Source organism: Pygocentrus nattereri, chromosome 21 (assembly GCF_015220715.1).
Source record: "Pygocentrus nattereri isolate fPygNat1 chromosome 21, fPygNat1.pri, whole genome shotgun sequence".
Classification (NCBI taxonomy): Eukaryota; Metazoa; Chordata; class Actinopteri; order Characiformes; family Serrasalmidae; genus Pygocentrus; species Pygocentrus nattereri.
Genome location: NC_051231.1, coordinates 23,183,730 through 23,205,445, shown reverse-complemented (window position 1 = coordinate 23,205,445; position 21,716 = coordinate 23,183,730). Strand labels below are relative to the sequence as shown.

General features: G+C 39.7%; 4 protein-coding genes across 5 annotated transcripts; all 4 read right to left on the bottom strand.

The window, feature by feature from the left end:
• Window positions 1-675: 675 nt before the first annotated feature.
• On the bottom strand, window positions 676-3,592 carry LOC108435144 (zinc finger protein 582-like). Its single transcript, XM_017710761.2, has 2 exons — window positions 3,336-3,592; window positions 676-2,002 (listed from the first exon to the last, which is right to left on the bottom strand). The coding sequence occupies exons 1-2, from the start codon at window positions 3,538-3,540 to the stop codon at window positions 1,206-1,208; spliced, it is 1,002 nt and encodes a 333-aa protein (XP_017566250.1). The 5' UTR covers window positions 3,541-3,592; the 3' UTR covers window positions 676-1,205.
• A 3,320-nt stretch (window positions 3,593-6,912) lies between these two features.
• On the bottom strand, window positions 6,913-9,664 carry LOC108435156 (zinc finger protein 239-like). Its single transcript, XM_017710780.2, has 2 exons — window positions 9,441-9,664; window positions 6,913-8,228 (listed from the first exon to the last, which is right to left on the bottom strand). Exons 1-2 carry the CDS (start codon window positions 9,637-9,639, stop codon window positions 7,402-7,404), a joined length of 1,026 nt encoding a protein of 341 aa, XP_017566269.1. The 5' UTR covers window positions 9,640-9,664; the 3' UTR covers window positions 6,913-7,401.
• A 3,217-nt stretch (window positions 9,665-12,881) lies between these two features.
• LOC108434927 (zinc finger protein 12-like) lies at window positions 12,882-16,709 on the bottom strand. Of its 2 annotated transcripts, none has more exons than XM_017710375.2 (3): window positions 16,623-16,709; window positions 15,840-16,122; window positions 12,882-15,136 (listed from the first exon to the last, which is right to left on the bottom strand). In XM_017710375.2, exons 1-3 carry the CDS (start codon window positions 16,626-16,628, stop codon window positions 14,010-14,012), a joined length of 1,416 nt encoding a protein of 471 aa, XP_017565864.2. In that variant the 5' UTR covers window positions 16,629-16,709; the 3' UTR covers window positions 12,882-14,009. The 2 variants fall into 2 exon arrangements, with proteins under 2 accessions (XP_017565864.2, XP_037388207.1); XM_037532310.1 differs by lacking the exon at window positions 16,623-16,709 and adding an exon at window positions 16,293-16,416.
• Window positions 16,710-17,944: 1,235 nt separating this feature from the next.
• LOC108436464 (zinc finger protein 558-like) lies at window positions 17,945-21,137 on the bottom strand. The gene is made up of 2 exons (XM_037532311.1): window positions 20,819-21,137; window positions 17,945-19,422 (listed from the first exon to the last, which is right to left on the bottom strand). The coding sequence occupies exons 1-2, from the start codon at window positions 21,015-21,017 to the stop codon at window positions 18,632-18,634; spliced, it is 990 nt and encodes a 329-aa protein (XP_037388208.1). The 5' UTR covers window positions 21,018-21,137; the 3' UTR covers window positions 17,945-18,631.
• Window positions 21,138-21,716: the final 579 nt, after the last annotated feature.

The window sequence follows — 21,716 nt, the reverse complement described above, 5'->3', positions numbered from 1 at the left end:
TAATCAGATCTAAGAAACTGGAGTATGTTGTTTACATGACCACAGGAATAATCAGATAACTGCTGAAATCTGATAATGATCAGACTATTGAGTGCATGTAAACATGCTCAGTGTCATCACAGTACTGAGCATGCATTATGCAAATGCAGTAGTGTTGTCTAGCTGGCTTTCTTCTGATTTAGTTAGCTAGTGAAAAAAAATTCAAATAGTCCATCTAACGTACCCCGCTTTAAATACACATGATTAGAAAAGGATTTCCTCCAGAAAAAAGTACTGTGTACAAATAATGCAACAGTACCCTCAAAGGCACAACAATGGTTTTAAGGTCTAACTGTGTCCCTGAAATAGGCTTTTATGAGGGTCATGCTACATGTTTTTGTACATTTTCATTTGTACATTTTCATAACCAAGTGTATTAAAACAGATCAATGAAATGAAAAGCATGTTGACAAAAGAAGGGTGTGTGGAGTCAGTACAATTAAAAATATGATTACAGTGAATTATGGTACAGTTATGTTCCCTAACAAAGGTTATTGAAGATGTACCCTTTAGGGTACCACCCTAGTGATAAGAGGGGTTATCCCTGCCGACTTTTTTTTTTCCTTTGGGTCCCCTGATTTTATCCCAATAATGATTCTACAAATCAGCTCCTGACATATTCCTGACAGTCTGGAATTGCATTAATATAAATTCCTTTATTAAATAGTCACACATGATCACCTTCCAGTCTCCAAGAATTTGCATGCTAAAACAAAACTTGACATCTGTTTCAGTGTTAAACAGAAAATCACTAAAGTCTTGAAATTCTTTAATTTATTCATATATAATGAAAGATGAAAAGACAAGAATGAACAAGACGGAAAATTTAGCCAAAGTTATGTGTTTTACATTTATGACACTAGGCAGCTAGGATGCTCTTATCCAGAGCGACTTACAGTTTGATCATTTTACACATTTAGGCGAAGTGTTAGGAGTCTTGGCCAAGGACTCTTATTAGTATAGTGTAGGGTGCTTGTCCAAGCAGAGGGTTGAACCTTTGTTTTTGCCCAAATTTAGTCGTAGCTTAATATCAGCATCTATGACAGGACCACTACTGCCACACAAATCGCATGGTTTACTACACGGACATGTGGCAGAAGCAATACATCACTCGATGAACATTTAAAACACTACAATCCAACTTCTCATAATATTTACACATTTGATTACTGAAGAATAACCTGACGTTTACAATTGTGCTTCTTCACTTGACTTCTCTGAATGAATCTTTTTCCACAAAGTGAACAGCCAAAAGGCCTTTCGCCAGTATGAATTCTCTCATGGTACTTCAGGTGACTTTGCTGATTAAATCGTCTTCCACAAAACCTACAGTGATAGGGTCTCTCTCCTGTATGAGTCCTACGGTGGATCTCAAGAACTTGGGCATAACTGTAGCTCTTCTCACACAAGTCACAGCGATACGGCCTCGGTTTCTCTTTCTGATGCACAACCAGGTGTTGTTTCAGCTGCTCACGATTCCCGAAAGGCTTTCCACAATACTCACAGTAAACAACCCTTTCAACAGTCTGACTCTGTATGCGAGGTTCAGCATGTGACATGCTCTCCAAAGTAACCTGACACTGAGAATAGGAGGTGCCTTGATCATCTCTCATGCCTTCAAAATTGTTATTAGCAATAATTTCATTTTGCATCGCAGATGGTGCATCATCAGAATAGATGACCTGCGAGTCCCATGGCTCCAACTTGACTGTGACTCCTGAGTTATGTAGATCATCGGCCACTTCTTCCTTGTTTGTAGTGTTTTCTGAAAAATGGTAAGATGGCTCCTGGTATGCAGTCACAGCAGAGGGAGAGGAGGATGAGGAAGGATTGTTTAATGGCCCCTGTGACTCAGCATCCTGATGCATGGTGGAAAGCTCCACCTTAACTTGTATAACCGAGTCCATTGACTCTTGATTGAAGTTTGTTAGCTCCTGAGGAACTGCTGGACTGGTTTCATTATCTGTAGGGAATATGAAAGTAAAATGTTAGGTTTTAATGGAAATATGGTTGATTATGACTCTACATAACTTACTTGACTTCGACATAAATTGATCTTAATAAAACAAGTTTATAACAGAATGTGTAAAAGTAAGGTAAAGCAAATCTGAGTTAAATATTAAGAGTCTGCTGTCAACATGACTCCTGAAAACACTATAAATTACAAATAGGTCTGAGTCTGCTGCTGAAGATTTGGGCTATTGGTGTTTCTGAGGCAAAGGCAGGCATGATGTCACACTGTTTACAGGATTAAAAAAAATTAGGGTTTCTTTTCTTTTATATAGGTGTGCAAACATGAGTTACCAAGTAGATACCAAGGTTTCTCCATTTGGAGATATCTCTCTGAGGTTCAGTGGAGTCCCAGAGCCTTAGAAATGGCTTTGTAATTATTTCCAGACTGATAGAATTAAATAACTTTATCTTTTCCAGAATTTATGTTGCTTGTTGACACACTGAAGCCTACTTCCAATCCTGGAAGTGTCCTAATTAAGTAATGTTTAAATTAACCAGGGCTGGCTATTATCAAACTTGGGTCTACCTACTCAACTAATTAGTTGGTTGATTTAACTAAAAAGCATTCACACTGGGTGTGAAAAGGTGTTGGATTGGATAACATATTCAAAGAAATGAAAGCTCATTTAAAAACTTGATTTTGTGTTTGCTCAGATGGTTAAACAAGAAATCCAAAGTGGCAAATACTCTTCTTTCCTCACTGAATGGATAGAGAACAGCATAGAATTTCAGACAAAACGATTTTTTAAAAGAAAGAAGAAACAACACAGCTTCTGGAAGTCAGCTGACTGTGGATTTTCACTAGAATATTAAAGACCCTTAATACGAGGCAGATCAACAGTAATATTACAGGAATCTGTGGAACTCTACTACGGCATGACAGTCATGTTCGTGCTGAGCTGGTCGACCAGCTAAGCCCATCACAGGGTGTGGTTTCACGTAGTCCGGCTGGTCAGCCACCTTAATGACTAGCTTACATCATCTGAAACAAGGCGCCAAATAAAGCTAGTCTGAGCCAGAATTTTCAGCAGTAAATCGCGATGCCGAAATTGACTTCTTATTGGAGTGTCCGTTCCACCTTAACGGGCGCAGCGATACCATTCTGATGCACACACACATATTTAAGGTGGGACGTAACATTCGATTAAGAAGCTGACGAATAAAAGCATCACTTTCGTTAGTAACTCAGCAGCTAACAACACTCGTCGTGCAACTAAGTCCGTGTGACTAAATGAATGCAGTCCTCTCCAAATCTAAAAGCAAGTGAAGTGAGATTTAAATACCTGCTCCGTTACTCGTGCATTTTTCCGTTAGCATTTTTTTCAGGTAATGGTTTTCCTGTGTAGTGCGCTCTATTTCTTCTTGGTACTCGTTAATAGTTTCCTTAACTACTTGAAAGATCTCTCCAGCCACAGCTAACAGACGCTGAGAGACGAACGAATTCAAAAACTCAAATTTGTTAGCAGCCATGTTAGCAGCTGCATCCATAGCAAACAAAAACACGTCTTGTTCGATTAATGCTGTGCAGGTAGATTTAACACATTAGCGCCATCCAGCGGTCAGGAATAGGAGCGCTCAGTGTAGCGGGTAGCTCTCAAGACGGATTACGATTTTACAAAAATACCTGAAGTACTACTATCAGAAACTACAGGATTTATGCAGTGCGCTTTCATGATTATCTGTATGCTCGTCTGCGTGTACTTTAGTACTCCCTTCTGAAAAACACACATAGAATCTAGTGATCCCTGATAGTTTTGTAATGTGCTCTGGCTTTTTTACTGAGTTGTGCTGGAGCCCATCCCAGCGGTAATCGGGCGACCAACCACATCCTCTAAAATAGCATGAGGTTAAGCTTTGGCCACATAACCACCCCTACCTGGAACAATGAGGAGAAATGGTTCTGTTGAAGTAAATATTCCAAGCTAAACATTAAGCACTTGTTCTAAATTTAATCTACCTTGGGCACAATGATGTCTGCGATTCCTGCAGGTTTGCTACATTTTTCAATAAAGCAGTCACAGTGATAAATTTACACACACACACACACACACACACACACACACACAAGTTGTTTCTAAGCCGCTTCTCCCTCAGGGTTGTGGGGGGATAAATTTACAAATCCTACAAATTATAACATCATTGTACACAGCATGGCAAATAATTGTTAAAAAAATAGTATAAAAACGTATTTTACTCTCAGTCTTAATGGTACCTTCACAGATGAGCATGTTACTCATGCCATAGACACCAATTCCTCATCCATATCATGACAGACTCTGGCTTTTGAAGTTTACACTGGTAACAATCTGGATGGTCCATTTCTTCTTTAGCATGGAGGACACAAAGTCCATTATTATATAAACAAATTCATAGGGTTGACTTAAATGCACGTTTCCACTGTGCATTTAAGATTTTATTTGAACAGTTTATCAAAGTATTCCTGAGCCTATTATCGAGTTAATTTTAAACAAATTAACGGACATGTAAGCACAATCCTCTCTGGCAGAACTACGCTGAATACGATGTGCTACACCATGATTGAGCCAGATCACAGCTCACTAAGTTGGTGTAGCTATGTGTTCAGAAGACCTGTCACTCCAAATCAGTTGACCAGTAGAGACGGTGAATGAACACCCTCTTTCAAGACCCCTCCCCATTAAAAAGTGCCACAAGTCAGACACAAAAATGATTCCAGAAGGAAAAAATATATCCGCAAAATTAGTGATACATTTATATCAAGATTACTACTCACTTTCACTCATGAATGAGGAACCTTGTTCTTAAACTACTGAATTACTCATCCTCGTCCATAAAGGACTAGGCTTTTCCAGGATGCTCCTTGTGTGAATGTACCAAGCGTGAGTGCATCGCCCATTTAAGATGTCTTTTTTTTTTTTTTTTTTTAACTTTTCACCATGTTCCTAGCATTAAATGACCCCTGTCTTGTAACGTGTTACAGGCATCAATTTCAAAACAAGTGTATATTTACATAAAGTTTAAAAGGTGTAGCTTATCTGTATCTTGTCTTTGTACTGTTTTCGTTTAAATACAGATCAACATGGATTTACAATGTTTTGCATTTAACTTCTGTTTCAGAAAAGAGTTTTGTATTTGTATTAAACTAGGCAATTTACTCTCACCTCTTCACAAGTATATGAGAATGTTAATTTACACAAATTAGAGTTAGGTTTCAAGACTATTGCTAACAAAGAAAGAATTCTACAATATGCACATATAATGGAATAATCAGGGTTCAATCAGAAATTTGTACCATTGTATGAGAGACTGTTAAACCAACATGCTTGTTGACAAATCTTCCTGATGAAACATACAACCCCAATTCCAATGAAGTTGGGACATTGTATAAAACATAAATAAAAACAGAATACGGTGATTTGCAAATCCTTTTCAACCTATATTCAATTGAATACACTATAAAGACAAGATATTTAATGTTCAAACAGATAAACTTTATTGTTTTTTGCAAATATTCACTCATTTTGAATTTGATGCCTGCAACACCTTGCAAATAAGTTGGGACAGGGGCATGTTTACCACTGTGTTACATCACCTTTCCTTTTAACAGCACTCAATAAGCATTTGGAACTCAAGCGAACTGAGGACACTAATTGTTGAAGCTTTGTAGGTGGAATTCTTCCCCATTCTTGCTTTTACAGCTGCTCAACAGTCCGGGTCTCTGTTGTCGTGTGTTGCGCTTCATAATGCGCCACACATTTTCAATGAGAGACAAGTCTGGACTGCAGACAGGCCACTCTAGTGCACTCTTTTACTACGAAGCCACTGTTGTAACACGTGCAGAATGTGGCTTGGCATTGTCTTGCTGAAATAAGCCGGGACGTCCCTGAAAAAGACGTTGCTTGGACGGCAGCATATGTTGCTCCAAAACCTGTATGTACCTTTCAGCATTAATGGTGCCTTCACAGATGTGCAAGTTACCCATGCCATGGGCACTAACACACCCCCATACCATCAGAGATGCTGGCTTTTGAACTTTGCGCTGATAACAATCCAGACAGTCCTTTTCCTCTTTGGCCCGGAGGACACGACATCCACGATTTCCAAAAACAATGTGAAATGTGGACTCATCAGACCACAGGACACTTTCCCACTCTGCATCAGTCCATCTCAGATGAGCTCAGGCCCAGAGAAGCCGGCGGCATTTTTGGGTGTCGTTGATATGTGGCTTTCGCTTTGCATGGCAGAGTTTTAACTTGCACTTGTAGATGGAGCGACATACTGTGTTCACTGACAATGGTTTTCTGACATGTGCCTGAGCCCATGTGGTAATATCCATTACAGAATGATGTCAGTTTTTAATGCAGTGCCGCCTGAGGGATCGAAGGTCACGGGCATTTAAAGTTGGTTTTCTGCCTTGCTGATTACTTGCAGAGATTTCTCCAGATTCTCTGAATCTATTGATGATATTATGGACTGTAGATGATGAAACCCCTAAATTCCTTGCAATTACACATTGAGAAATGCTTTTCTTAAACTGTTTGCTCACACAGTTGTTCACAAAGTGGTGAACCTTACCCCATCCTTGCTTGTGAATGTCTGAGCCTTTCAGGGATGCTCCTTTTATACCCAACCATGACACTCACCTGTTTCCAATTAACCTGTTGACCTGTGGAATGTTCCAAACAGATGTTTTTTGAGCATTCCTCAACTTTCCCGTCTTTTGTTGCCCCTGTCCCAACTTCTTTGGAACGTATTGCAGGAATCAAATTCAAAATGAATGAATATTTGCAAAAAACAATAAAGTTTATCCGTTTGAACATTAAATATCTTGTCTTTGTAGTGTATTCAATTGAATATAGGTTGAAAAGGATTTGCAAATCATCGTATTCTGTTTTTATTTGTTTTACACAACGTCCCAACTTCATTGGAATTGGGGTTGTACATTCATTTTGAGAAAGCAGGAAAACTATGTGGCTCTCGAGTTTTAATAGCAAGGCAACAGATGCTACTATACTCTGACGTGTATCAGATACAAAATAGCAAGGAATGAGAACTGCAGTGTCTTCTTCCGTTCCATTCACTCATCTATCACTATTTTGTGTGTACGGTGTTCCACCAGTGAACAACCAAGGCATGATCATGATGATGATGATGATAACGATGATGATGATGATAACAACAACAGGGTCAATTTAAAAGGAACATAAGCTGTTCCATGTCAGTCTACAGTCCAACGTAATGAAAGCGTCTGCATTGTCTCCGTTTGTTGCCATGTTTTACATTAGGCTATATATGCGCTATAAATATTAAAAAAGGGAAAAGGAAAGCTGGTGGGTTTAATTCTGTCTGATTCAACACGTGTCTTCATATTCAACAGTTACTTTTTCTTTTCCTTATAATTGTAGCCACTTGATCATGATGAATCCGGAGGTGTTCCTTTCCTTGGCCCAGCCAAGTGAATCGCTTCCCACAGACCGAACAGCTGTAGATTTTTTCTCCAGTGTGAATCCTTTCATGCCCCTTTACATGGCCCTTCTGATTGAATGTCTTACCACAGTACTTGCAGTGATACGGTCTCTCGCCTGTATGAGTTCTAAGGTGGATTTTGAGTACATGTGCATAACTGTAGCACTTTCCACACAGCTCACAGCGATACGGCCTCTCTTTCTGATGCACCACCATGTGCGCCTTCAGGAGTCGGTCATATTTGAACGACTTACCACAGACTTCGCAATAAAGCAATCTGTCTGCAGTTTGGCTCAGCAAGTGAGATGATAAATGAGTAAAATCACTGTACGATTCCTTGCACTGAGAGTAGGACTTGGACTCTGGTTCATCTTTTACAACCACCAACTGATTTTCATGTCCACCATTAGATCGCATTGAAGTAGGATTCGAGTCATCAGAGATGACCTGAGAGTTCCAGGCTTCTAATCTGGTTGAGGAGTCCGTCTGTGAGCAGTCACCCTTTTCCTCTTCAGCGTTTAAAGTTTTAACTGAAAAAGAGTGAGGTGGCTCTTCAAGATAGGCAGGCGCTGCATAAGGAGAAGGACATGAAGACACATCTTTTACTGGCTGTTGTGGCTCGGTGTCCTGCTGCACAGTGCAAAGTTCCAGCTTCACCTGTACAACAGAGTCCAGTGGGCCATGGTTGGTGTTCTGAGGAGAAACTCCTTCTGCCTGCCCGAGCTGTGAATCTGTCAGGAACGTAGGTTTGGTTAAAATCTCATACATTTTAGAGTAGTACACTGGCAGTCAAAAAATTACACGGTCATACACTGATATTTAGCAGTTTTAAATGTGGTTATTCAGTTTGTTCGATTAAACAAGGAAAAGTACAAGAAATTATGTATATTCCAACAAGACTGCAAGATGCCACAGTTCACCCATGATTTTGTTGCAATCCATTGCAATCTTGTAGGGCTACGTTGGCAAATGTGTGTGGAAGAAAAATCCAAAATTGTGGATAGTCTGTGGACAAAAGTGGGAAGCAGCCATAGTGGTTGGATTTTCCTTCTTCACACATTTTTTTGGCTGAGTAAAAACCCCACATTAAGGACTATATTAATACTACCATAATGTATAGGACTGCTTTAGTTTTTACTACAGTACAATACATTAACCTTATAGATTACCATGAGATTATGTGGGATAAAAATATTACACCAAAAATAGTGCATTAAACAGGGGAATATACATCTTAGAGTTCCTTTTAGTATCTCTATAAATGTGTAAGCATAGAAACTATGATACACTGATATAGCCTGACAGATTAAAAATGGTATTAGAACAAAAAAAAAAGTGTCATTATTTCCTCAACCTGACTAACTTTAAATCTACAATCCCGAATTTCCAAAGATCTACCACACTTCAAAATGACAGTTCTTCAAGGGTTCTTAAGAAAAGGCAAGGGGTCTATTTTGAACCATAAGTCAGAACAAGAACAGTTCATTAAGTGAAACAACTCCACTTAGTGAAATAGAACCATTTTATTTACTAAGTTCTTTGCATGGAGAAACGTTTATTGATGCAGAATGTGTTGTACACGGCTCTATACAGAACCTTTTTGAAAATGGTTCTATACAGCACCAAAAAGGGTTCTTCTATTGTTACAAGCTTGACATCACGAGAACTTAACATAACTCACAGAACCATTTTCAAAACAACACATTCTCCAAGCAGAGAACACATTTAATCATGAAATGGTTCTCTATAGAACTCATGGCTTTGTAGAGAAACACAGTCCCCCTTGAAGAACCATGTTTTAAGTGTGTAAGTTAGTGCTCTTTTGGAGGCAGGCATAAATTCTGTTCTTTAAAAATAACCCATCAGTAAGCGAACAGAAACCTGCTCAGTTTGTACCTGGTCTCGTATCAATTCCTGCGCGGTTAAATTAGCGGAGGATTTACCTGAGCCATTGTTTATGCTAACTTCTGCTAGCATTTTCCTCAAGTAAAGGTTTTCCTGTTTGGAGCGATGTATTTCTTCTTGGTACTCGAAGAAAGTGTCTTTAACTGCTTGAAATATCTCTCCTGCGACAGCCATCAGTCGCTCGTAGAAAAAGGAATTTAAAGACTCCAGTTTAGACATTTCGGCTGAAGACTCCATGGCAAAACAGCTGTGTAGCGGTTCTGCTTCTTCCATGAATGGCGGTTTTAACTGCGATAACTTCCCTCTATCGCCACAGCATGGACGGGAACAGAACTGTGAACTGTGAAGTGCCTCAGATATCTTTACAGTGGGTCAGAAACCAAGGATCGTCTGGTTCCTATGAAAACAACATATTATGCGTGTATATATATATATATATATATATATATACACACACTACTTTTCCAAATGTATTCACTCATCTGCCTTCACACGCATATGAACTTGAGTGACATCCCATTCTTAATGCATCCACAGGATTTAATATGATGTCGGCCCACCCTTTGCAACTACAACAGCTTCAACTCTTCTGGGAAGGCTTTCCACTAAATTTAGGAGTGTGTTTATGGGAATTTGTGACCATTCTTCCAGAAGTGCATTTGTGAGGTCAGACACTAATGTTGGACGAGAAGGCCTGACTCGCAATCTCCGCTCTAATTCATCCCAAAGGTGTTCTGTCGGTTTGAGGTCAGGACTCTGTGCAGGCCAGTCAAGCTCTTCTACACCAAACTCGCTAATCCATGTCTTTATGGACCTTGCTTTTTTGAATTGGTGCGCAGTCAGGAAGGAACAGGAAGGGGCCATCCCCAAACTGTTGCCACAAAGTTGGGAGCATGAAACTGTACAAAATCTTTTGTTCTGCTGAAGCATTAAGAGTTCCTTTCACTCTGGAACTAAAAAACAACCCCATACCATAATCTACCCCACCCCCCAAACTTCACACTTGGTACAGTGCAGTCAGACAAGGACCATTATCCTGGAAACCACCAAACCCAGACTCGTCCATCGGATTGTCAGATGGAGAAGCGTGATTCTTCACTCCAGAGAACATGTCTCCACTGCCCTTAATTCCAGTGGTGGTGCTTTACACTGCCACATTCAACACTTTGCATTGCGCTTGGTGATGTAAGGTTTGGATGCAGCTGCTCGAACATGGAAACCCATTTCCATGAAGCTCTCTACGCTGTTCTTGAGCTATTCTGAAGGCCACATGAAGTTTGGAGGTCTGTAGCAACTGACTCTGCATAAAGTTGGTGACCTCTGTGCACTATGCGCCTCAGCATCCGCTGTCATTTAATGTGGCCTACCACGTTGTGGCTGAGTTGCTGACGTTCCCAATCGCTTCCACTGTCATAATACCACTAACAGTTGACTGTGGAATATTTAGTAGTGAAGAAATTTCATGACTGGAGTTGTTGCATTCTATCACAGCACTACGCTGGAATTCACTGAGCTCCTTACAGTGACCCATTCTTTCACAAATGTTTGTAGAAGCAGTCTGCATGCCTAGGTGCTTGGTTTTATACACTTGTGGCCATGGAAGTGATTGGAACACTTGAATTCAATGATTTGGATGGATGAGTGAATATAATGTGTAATACAGTGTATGTATATATATATATATATATATATATATATATATATATATATATATATATATATATACACACATATACATTGTATACACACATATATGTACAACCCCAATTCCAATTAAGTTGGGACATTGTATAAAACATAAATAAAAACAGAAGACAATGATTTGCAAATCCTTTTCAACCTATATTCAACTGAATACACTACAAAGACAAGATATTTAATGTTCAAACGGATAAACTTTACTGTTTTTTGCAAATATTCACTTATTTTGCATTTGATGCCTACAACACGTTCCAAAGAAGTTGGGACAGGGACAACAAAAGACTAGGAAAGTTGAGGAATGCTCAAAAAACACCTGTTTGGAACATTCCACAGGTGAACAGGTTAACTGGAAATAGGTGTCATGATTGGGTATAAAGGGAGCATCCCTGAAAGGCTCAGTCATTCACAAGCAAGGATGGGGCGAGGTTCACCACTTTGTGAACAACTGAGTGAGCAAACAGTCCAACAGTTTAAGAACAACGTTTCTCAATGTGCAATTGCAAGGAATTTAGGGATTTCATCATCTACAGTCCATAATATCATCAAAAGAGAAATCTCTGCAAGTAAGCGGCAAGGCAGAAAACCAACATTGAATGGCTATGACCTTCGATCCCTCAGGCTGCACTGCATTAAAAACTGACATCATTCTGTAATGGATATTACCATATGGGCTCAGGAACACTTCAGAAAACCATTGTCAGTGAACACAGTTCGCCGCTCCATCTACAAGTGCAAGTTAAAACTGCCATGCAAAGCAAAAACCATATATCAACAACACCCAGAAATGAACTTTTGAACTTTGCGCTGATAACAATCCAGACAGTCCTTTTCCTCTTTGGCCCGGAGGACATGACGTCCATAATTTCCAAAAACAATTTGAAATGTGGACTCGGCACACCACAGGACACTTTTCGTCAGTCAATCTCAGATGAGCTCAGGCCCAGAGAAGGTTCTCTGAAAATTGTGGACGTCATGTCCTCCGGGCCAAAGAGGAAAAGGACTGTCTGGATTGTTATCAGCGCAAAGTTCAAAAGCCAGCATCTCTGATGGTATGGGGGTGTGTTAGTGCCCATGGCATGGGTAACTTGCACATCTGTGAAGGCACCATTAATGCTGAAAGGTACATACAGGTTTTGGAGCAACACATGCTGCCATCCAAGCAACGTCTTTTTCAGGGACATCCCTGCTTATTTCAGCAAGATAATGCCAAGCCACATTATGGCACATTATGTCCCAACTTCCTTGGAATTGGGGTTGTATATACACAGTATCTCACTTGGGTTTAGGTCTGGAGACATAGTTGCCCAGTCCATCATATTTACCCTCAGCAAGGCAGTTGTCATCTTGGACGTGTGTTTGGGGTTGTTATCGAGTTGGACAACTGCCATGCGGTGCAGTTTCCAAAGGGACAGGATCACGCTGTGGTTCAGAATGTCACAGTGCATGTGAGGTTGAATAATTTTGCAAGGTGCTGCAGATCCACCTGCTGAGGAATCAAACCTCTGTCTTGATGGCCATTTCCTCAAGTGAATCACAGCTACATATAGCATCAATGTGCATTATATAATGGCTTCTTTGTGTTGAAGTTGTTAGTCTTAAAACTGAAGCTCATTCTAGATTTTGACATTAAAGGTTCAGCAACATTTATATTTGAAACCTCTGCATTTTGGTTTGGTTTCCATGCAAAAAAAAAAAAAAATAAAAAAATAATAATATATATATATATATATATATATATATATATATATATATATAAAAATTAAAAAAAACATCCCATGTAGCAGCGCAAAAAAACTAGTTTTTATTAATCAAAACAATCATATGAGGCAAAAGAGGTAGAGGACAAAAAAATATTGTTTGTTAAAGTTTAGTTTCTGAACACATGATGGTTCAAAAACAAGGCACACATTCAGCAAGTGAACTCTATGCGACTGACCAAAAAGGTGCCATAAAGGATTCTTACAGCCATGCCACAGAAGTTCCACTTTTGTTTCACTAAAGAACCAAGTATGTTTGGACAAGGCATTTAATGATTCTTCCCAAAACCTTTACATTAAGTGGCAGTTCCTGAAACCTTTGAAAGGTTCACGATTGTCTTTAAAGAACCACTCAGTGGAAGTTTTTCCCCCCCATTGGCTTTGAACTAAAAAGCCCCTTTTGGCACTTTAATTTTTCAGAAGGTAAAAGAGGTGAGCAGGGCACAACCTAATATTTTGGTTTATGGTTAATATTTTTTTTTATACACAATCAAGTTACACATCTCTGCTACAAATGAAATCATAATCTTTCTGTTTCCATCACCTACCATTTCTGAACAATTCAGTCAAAAAGCCATATATATGATTACAGTAAAGAGGCAGTGTCATTGATGACATTAATTTTTGCCCACAAAGTAGAACAGCATATATCAAAGTGATAAAATATCTACTGACATCTGCAGTACTTTTTTTGTTAAATCTTTGCATTCAATGTCAAAAAAGTACTAATTCTATTGTTTTTCTTGTGAGGTTTATTTGTACCACTGTGTTAAAACTAACCCTGCCATGTGGAGGCTATACTTCAGTCTGGCTTGCTCTCACTAGGAGTTGTTGACGTGCTTCAAAATGGTGCTATACTGAAGCCACCAAGAAGGGGATTCCAAAAAATACAGGTGTTATATTGTAACTGATAAATATATACAAGTTACTTTTCTAGTACTTTTATGGCCTTTAGGGTGAATCTTGAAAAATAAACTCAAAATTCACAGATGACTTTGCTATTTGGGATACAAGAACATGACTAAAATTGCATTTTACTTGAATGTGTTAACTTTATAAAATAACATGCTATATTTAACCCCATGTCTGTTTGTGCCCCGCTCTCCACTACTTGTCAAATATTATCAAAGTTCAACTCTAAAAAAATCCTTATTTTCTGACAATCTTTGCACACTGGTCATGGTGATTCTGAACATGAGCCTTGGCTTGACGCAACCAAATGAAACTCAAGCCACATTCTGAGCAGCTATATTTCTGTTCTCCAGTGTGGATCCTCTCGTGTTCCAGCATATGGCTTTTCTGTGTGAAAGTCTTAGCACAGAATTTGCACTTAAACGGCCTCTCGCCAGTATGGACTCGAAGGTGGTTTCTCAATACATGCTGGCTGCTGTAATTCTTTCCACACACTTCACAAGGATATTTATTTTCGCTCTGGTGAGCTATCTTCAAGATGCCCTGTTTTGTTGATTTTTTGATAATTATACCAGTTTCCTCCGGGTGATAATTCTGAATGTGGAGCTTGACCTGATTCAGCCAAATGAAACGCTTTCCACATTTCGCACAGCTATAAGGTTTTTCACCAGTGTGAATCTTTTCATGGTCCTGCACGTGGCCCTTACGATCAAAAGTCTTATTACAGAATTTGCAGTGATATGGTTTCTCTCCTGCATGAGTTCTGATGTGGTTTTGCAGTGCATGACTGTGACTATAACACTTCCCACAAAATTCACAGCGGTGTGCTCTCTCTTTCTGATGCGTCAGCATGTGTTTCTTCAATAGCACATTGTTTTTGAAGGACTTGCTGCAAACCTCACAAGGAAACAGCACTCCTGCCAGGCTGTTTTCCACACGAGATGGTGGGTGACAACAGTCACCAGATGACTGGACACACTGAGAAGAGGGACGCTGACCAGGTTCATCTTTGTGAACTCCCACAAGAGTACCACTGCTTCCATTGTGGACTGCACTTGCGTTGTCAGAGCAAGTCACTTGTGAGTCACTCTGCTCTACTTTGACCGTCACATATGAGTCCATACACACATCAACATCTTTGTCTCCTCCTACTTTATTTGAGACACTGTGGGGTGAACTGTGAGTTGTGCCTGCATGTTCAAAGCTGCTTGCAGGCAGAGCACATAACTGCTGCTGTGTCTCAGGATCCTGGTGCACGGTACTAAGCTCCAGCTTCACTTGTATTACTGGCTTCTCAAATTCCAGTGGGTCTGGGTTGGAGTTCTGCTTCTCTAAAGGAAACGGTTCTTGCTTAGTCTGAGCATCTGGAGGAAAAGCAAATTTGTACAGGTAAAGATCACAAAATATTAACTGTGTTTTTAGCCTCTTAAACTGGATAAGAAGTAGAATTTACTTGAGCTTAACAAGGCATGAAAGAAGATGAAAAGAAGAGCTACAGTAATATAACCTGGGGGTGTAGAAGCCCCCCAGTGGTCCTTAACCCCCTGATCAAAAGAAGAGGCCAGATCTAATCTTAAAGGCTTTTACTGAGTGGCTATGCTATAACTAGTCTGAAATTTAATCTGGACGATAGCACTTCATTTTGATGAATACATATGTTTTTGTTTACATTTATAAGTACAAATTCAAAAGACATTAGGTGTGTAAACTTGAAATGGATAAATGCATCATCTGTAGAAATCTAAAATATTTTGAAGCGAAGACAAAGTTAGTCTGCTGGGGTAAGACGCCCCCCCCCCCCCCCGATGGCTAGAGCCATTTTACCACAGCAGTAAGAAATGTTAATTAAAAATCTTTGACACACACACAGAGCAAAGGTGCATTGTTCTATCAGAAATTCCATTCGTAGCAGTAAAACCCAGTAAAAATGAGAAATATAGATGCTGTTAAACCAGCGTCTTTACTTCTGAGAAGTTTTAATCCAAACCTAACACAGAGCTAGTTCATGTTGACCACCAGCTAGTGAGCGAGGCAGTTAGTTTAGCTGGGTTAACTTGGTCAGCTCACCTGATTCACCGCGGCTGACTTCGGCTAGTCTTCTTTTCAGGTAAATATTCTCCTGTTTGGAGCGATATATTTCCTCCTGAAACTCAGCGAGGGTGTCTTTAACTACCTGAAATATCTCTCCTGCAGTCGTCGTCAGTCGTTCGTGGATAAAGGAGTTTAAAGATTCAAATTTCCCGATGTTAGTACAGGACGCCATGGCCAAACATCCCGCTGCAAAAGGGATTGTTGTTCTTCCTCTTCCTTGGATTATGGCGGCTGGCAAACTACGGGTACACAGCGCCACCTACAATGTTTTTGTGCAATTAGAAACAAAAAAATAAATAAATAAGAAAAGAAAAGAAAAGAAAAAGAGAGATGAAAGTAAGAGAAACCACGGAACCCTGGTTAAAAAGGGTGCCCTGGTTAAAAAAAAGAAAAGGCTAATGACATTGCAAACGTTTTGCATTCCCTCACCGCAAAAAAATGCGTTCCCTCGCGAATTCAAAGAGCTGTTTCATGTCTGAACTTAAGCAAAGCAAACCTTTGCAAGCGATTGCAAACCTTCCCATCCTGATGCAAAACATTTGCGAGAGAACGCAATGTGATTTTTAAAATTTTTTTTGGCCCCTCACGGGCTCCGTAAGAAACGCTAATCTACATCTAATTGTAGCCACCCCATGTGATTTATGGACAAATCAAAAAAGCCAACACCCTGAATATCCTAATATAATACATGATAAAATGGTCTATAATTTTTATTGATGTTAGAATACTTGTGTACCAATGTTTATAACGTTAACTTACCTTCATTGATCTGTGAACAAAAACCCGAATCCGCGTGAGGGAAACGCTTTAGTCTGCTTGTAGGCTACACAAACTATTCCATAATAAAAGTCATTTAGCTCATTTACTCTGAGAGGCAGTGCAGCACACAGCAACGTCTAAAGTAGAAATCCGTTTTTCAAACCAGCTCCTTTCATCATGGCAGCTATGTTAGTGTCAAGCTAGCAGGGTTAGCTTGGCACTATATGGGATTTTTATGTCGGCTCTGGTTTAAATACAGACCCATTTTTAGCTCATAAAAGCCATGTAACATCCTTTACTTTATGTCTTAGTTTTTCTTTATTTAAATGCTTCAAGTCTGTCTTTTATTATTGTAGCGTTAGCCTGCTGACCTGCTCAGTCTGTTCTAGCTAGTGAGGGCAGAATCCATTTGATATCCTTAATCCTTTTATAGAAACCATCCATCCATCCATCCATTATCTAAGCCGCTTCTCCGTCAGGGTCGCGGGGGGATGCTGGAGCCCATCCCAGCAGTCTTCGGGCGGAAGGCAGGATACACCCTGGACAGGTCGCCAGTCCATCGCAGGGCTTATAGAAACCAGTTTAAATAAATATATATTGTTTTTGGATTAAGTGCAGTACAGTATGGGAAATGTTGAATGAAAATCATTGTGCTCACTTTCTCATATCCCTTCCAAAGCTCTGCCTTTTACTTTTTACAAAGTAAGAGTACAAAGCCAGACCATGTAGAAACCCTGGTGCTCAAAGTTAAGAACTGACCATGGAATCAACCAATCCTGTTTTGATGGTCAGTGGGTGGGGCCAATTATGTGAGAAAAACAATCGCTCTAAGAATTCTGAAAAATGACTGAGTACCAGTGGTAACCTGACCAGTACATTTCAGTCAGATTTCATAGATGGAAAACAGCAGCAGGTGCTCTATGGCAGGGCCCTTGTTGAAAGAATCACTGTAAAAGCACAAATGTATGCATAGATTATGGTCTGTCTTTAGCCAACGGTTTATCACAGACATAGCCATTTTTTCCAGCTTGGAAATTGATAGTCCACTGTCCTTCAATCTTTAAGACTATCACGTGTCTTACAAAATTTCAGGCTTTCAGCTGTCACATATGTAGTTTTGGAAGTGTGTCTGTACAATGGGTAAGCAAAGACTGCAAAGCAGTGATTGGAATGTCTAAAAAAAATTGTTTTTTCTGAAGCCCTATCTATTTGGATGTGTGAACAATCTGATGGACAAATCCCATGAAAACCAAAGTGGGACCCAATCACAATGATACGTCACAATGAGCAGGCACTGGTGCATGTAAGCAAACACTGCAAGAGAGCATTCAATTTTTGTTTATTCATTTTCTTATTCTTTATGTTACACCTCAAAACGTCTAGTAAAACAAAACAGTGCAATGTACGACAGAAAACAGGTTTAGGGCCAATCATACAGGCCAAGTAGAACAGCCTTAAAATGACTGATTTGGTACGTTCATCACAACAGGGTCAGCAGCAAACTTATTTTCATTAAAACACAGCTGTGAACAAGAATGTTGTTGCCTTTCTAAAGCCAAAACCAGAGATTGCCAAAAAAGTAGAGCGCTGTCCTGAAAACACAAGCCAACTGCCAAAGCAATCTGGGTGACGAGGGAGATACAAAATTGATGTATGCAATTATAATCACAGGCTCTGTCTGTGTAATATTTTGTTGTAGCCCTAATATTGGGAATGAGAGAAGAGACAGAGCATCAATGTCTTTTTCTTGAGAATGGCAACATCAATAGACGCTTATTAATAACTTGCCCACAGTAAAATGCTAGATGAAATAGAACCTAAAATGAACAAAAAAAAAAAAAGTCTCTGCATGGTAGCACATACTCTGTTAGCATGAATACAGTGTTAACTTGTGTACACATCACTAATTCATAATAATTTTCTACAAAGCCTGCAGTGCCTTCACAGAAAGAAAAAAAACGTAGAACTCCTGATATGCAGTAAATTAAGATTGAGATCTTTCAAAACTATCACTTATGTTGCCGACTTCTGATGATAGTAGCCACTTCATCAGGATGATAATTCCGAATGTGCACCTTCACCTGATACGTCCGATTGAAATGTTTTCCGCACACTGAACAGCTGTAGGGTTTTTCACCTGTGTGGATCCTCTCGTGTTCCTTCACGTGAGCTTTCTGATTGAACGTCTTCACACAGAACTTACAGGTGTACGGCCGTTCTCCTGTGTGAGTTCTCAGGTGGAGTTTGAGAGCATACGAAGTGCTGTAGCACTTCCCACACAAATCGCAGCGATATGTTCTTGCTTTATGATGCACTACCATGTGGGTCTTCAAAAGCCCTCCTCTGAAAGGCTTGGCACATGCCTTGTAATGATGTACATTTTCTGTAGAGGGGCTTCGCAAGTTAAACGTTTGATGAGAAAAGTCAAACTGAGTGGAAGGGTGGGGGCCTGCCTCATCTTCAGCGTTCCTAAACTGGCTCCATAAACTTTCAGTTTGGATCGCACAGGAATTCAACTCATCCGAGCACTGCTCCAATTTGACTGTGACATGGGAGTCCGTGCATACACCAACGTCCTCCTCGTCTGCGGCACCCGTTTTGTAGTGGGGTGGTTCACTAGCCTTGGCGGAAACGGCAGGGACACAGCAAGTGGATGCTTCGCATAAAGGCTGCTGTGTTTCAGAATCCTGCTCCATGGTGCTAAGTTCCAGCTTCACCTGGATCACTGAAGACTCCAGTGGCTCTTGGTTGGAATTCTGCTGCTCAACAGGAAACTCATCTGCCTGGTTTGTCTGTGCATCTGTGAAGAAAAAAAAAAAAAAAACACTTTACACCAAGGATTGGATGACCTCACCACAGAATTGTTTCTATTTAGTAAAGAGACTAAAAGATTTTATTTTAGTCCCCAGGTAGCTACAACATCCATGTCCAAAATGTTAACAGGCTTAATAGGAAATTTAACTACAGTTTTGTTTAGTTTGAACATTGCTGTGTGGATTTGATTGCATTTAGCCACAAGAGCATTAGTGAGGTCAGGTGCTGATGGTGAATGATTTGTTCTGGATTGCAACTCTTGCCAAAGGTACTGGATGGTACTCCATCGCCACAGACAACACAGCCCAATGATACAGGGTTTTAAATCAGCCTAGCTGATGCTTGCCCTTGGGTGTGATGATCTTAGGCTCATATGCAGCTGCTCCTGAGCATCCCATTCTATTGGTAATGCTTTTTTTTAGGGGGATTACACACACTGCACAACTGAACCCCTGTGTGAGCAATGGGTACATCTTAAAGTAGGTGGAATAACTAACTGGAAGTGGTGCCTTCCTCTGCACATATAATGTACCTGTGCACTGTTAATATAGATGCCTGGACTAGATTAAAGCAGTTCAGTGAAAAAAATCATATTCACACATTTTCCCCAACAAATAAGCAGTACATAAGTTAAGACGGGTTTATTTTATACTTTTAAAACGATTCTTCAAGGTTTTTTTAGTAAAGGGAATGATTTGATATTCTAGAACTTAGTCTGTTTTATATAGAACCATTTTATGGTTAAATGCTTCTCAGCACGTGAAAGTATACTTTTTGAGGGAAGGTGTTACATATGGTTCTATTGTTATATTTAGCTCCTGAAAGGGTTCTTCTATTGTTACAAGCTTGACATCGTAACAACAGAAGAACCCGTTTTGGTGCTCTATAGAACCATTTTCAAAAAGGTTCTACACAGAAACATATACAACACGTTCTTCATCAATCTAAAGAACCATTTCAAAATGAAATGTTTCTATATAGTCTACATAGAAAAGAATCTTTCCTTTTAACCAGTAATGAAACCCAGAGGAACTACCTTTTTCAGTAGTAACGTTACGCGTGGTTCTTCAGTTTTGTACCGGTACAATGTACATATCTAAAAGCAAAGCTTAAAATAAATATTATTATTGTTATTATTATTATTATGTAGTAACTAACACTAAACTAACAATTAACCCTTTGAGACAATCCACAATTAACGTTAACTCAACTAAAACGAGACGGTCATGAACATTTAATTCAGAGCGTTGTTCAACTGTAATATTGCATAACAATAAAGAATACAAATATAAAATACAAAAAAGTCTTTTCGTTTTGTAATACAGCTTGTCGAGGTCACACATTTAGCTTATACTACAGCGGAAACCGAGCGAATGATTCACCTGCTCCAGCGCTAATGCTAACTTCGGCTAGCATTTTCCTCAGATAAACAATCTCCCGTTTGGAGCGGTCCATTTCGTCCTGGTACTCAGAGAGAGTGTCCTTCACTGCTTGAAATATCTCAGCAGCCACAGCCATTAAACGTTCACAGAAAAACGAATTTAGCGTCTCTAATTGAGTCATTTTTACAGCGCAGGCCATCGCAAACGAAATCTCCGGCTTCTTCTTCCTGGTGGTTTTAAAAGTCTCGGGTCTTGGCAACAGCGCCACCTGTCGAAACCTCAAAGCACTTTCCTCCACACGCAGCGCCTCCTGCGGAGATTAGCGTTTACCTTCATCTAACGCTCTGATTTCAGTTCGTTCAATCCTGAGTCAGAGTGCTGGAGGCTGACACGTGCTCTAAAGGGCCCACAACCGTCCATCTATGAATTGTACAAACTGAAAAGTGAATAGAACTTTTTGAAACTCTGTCTTTACAAACCATTAACCTCTATTCCAAAACAACTTGGACAGTATATGAGCTGCTAATAAAAACAGAAATCAAATACTGATTAACTTTTATTAAACTGAAAACCATGAAAACACTGTGATTTCTAGGGTACAACGTCATGAATTGTTTTTTTTGTTTGTTTGTTTGTTTTTGGAAATATACGCTTACTGCTAATTTTATGCCTGCAACACGTTCCAAAAAATGGCATCTCATAGGAAACTCAGGATTAGAGAGAGTGATCAGCGTGATACACACTTTACCATGTTAAAATCATCTCAAATAGTCTTAAATCATGTTAAATCTAAACGCTTTCGGAAACCCAGCTTTTAACGGCTGATATGTTCCTGTCGTGCATTAGCCCATCTCAGATGAGCCTGGCCCAGAGAAGTCGGCAGTGTTTCCGGACATCA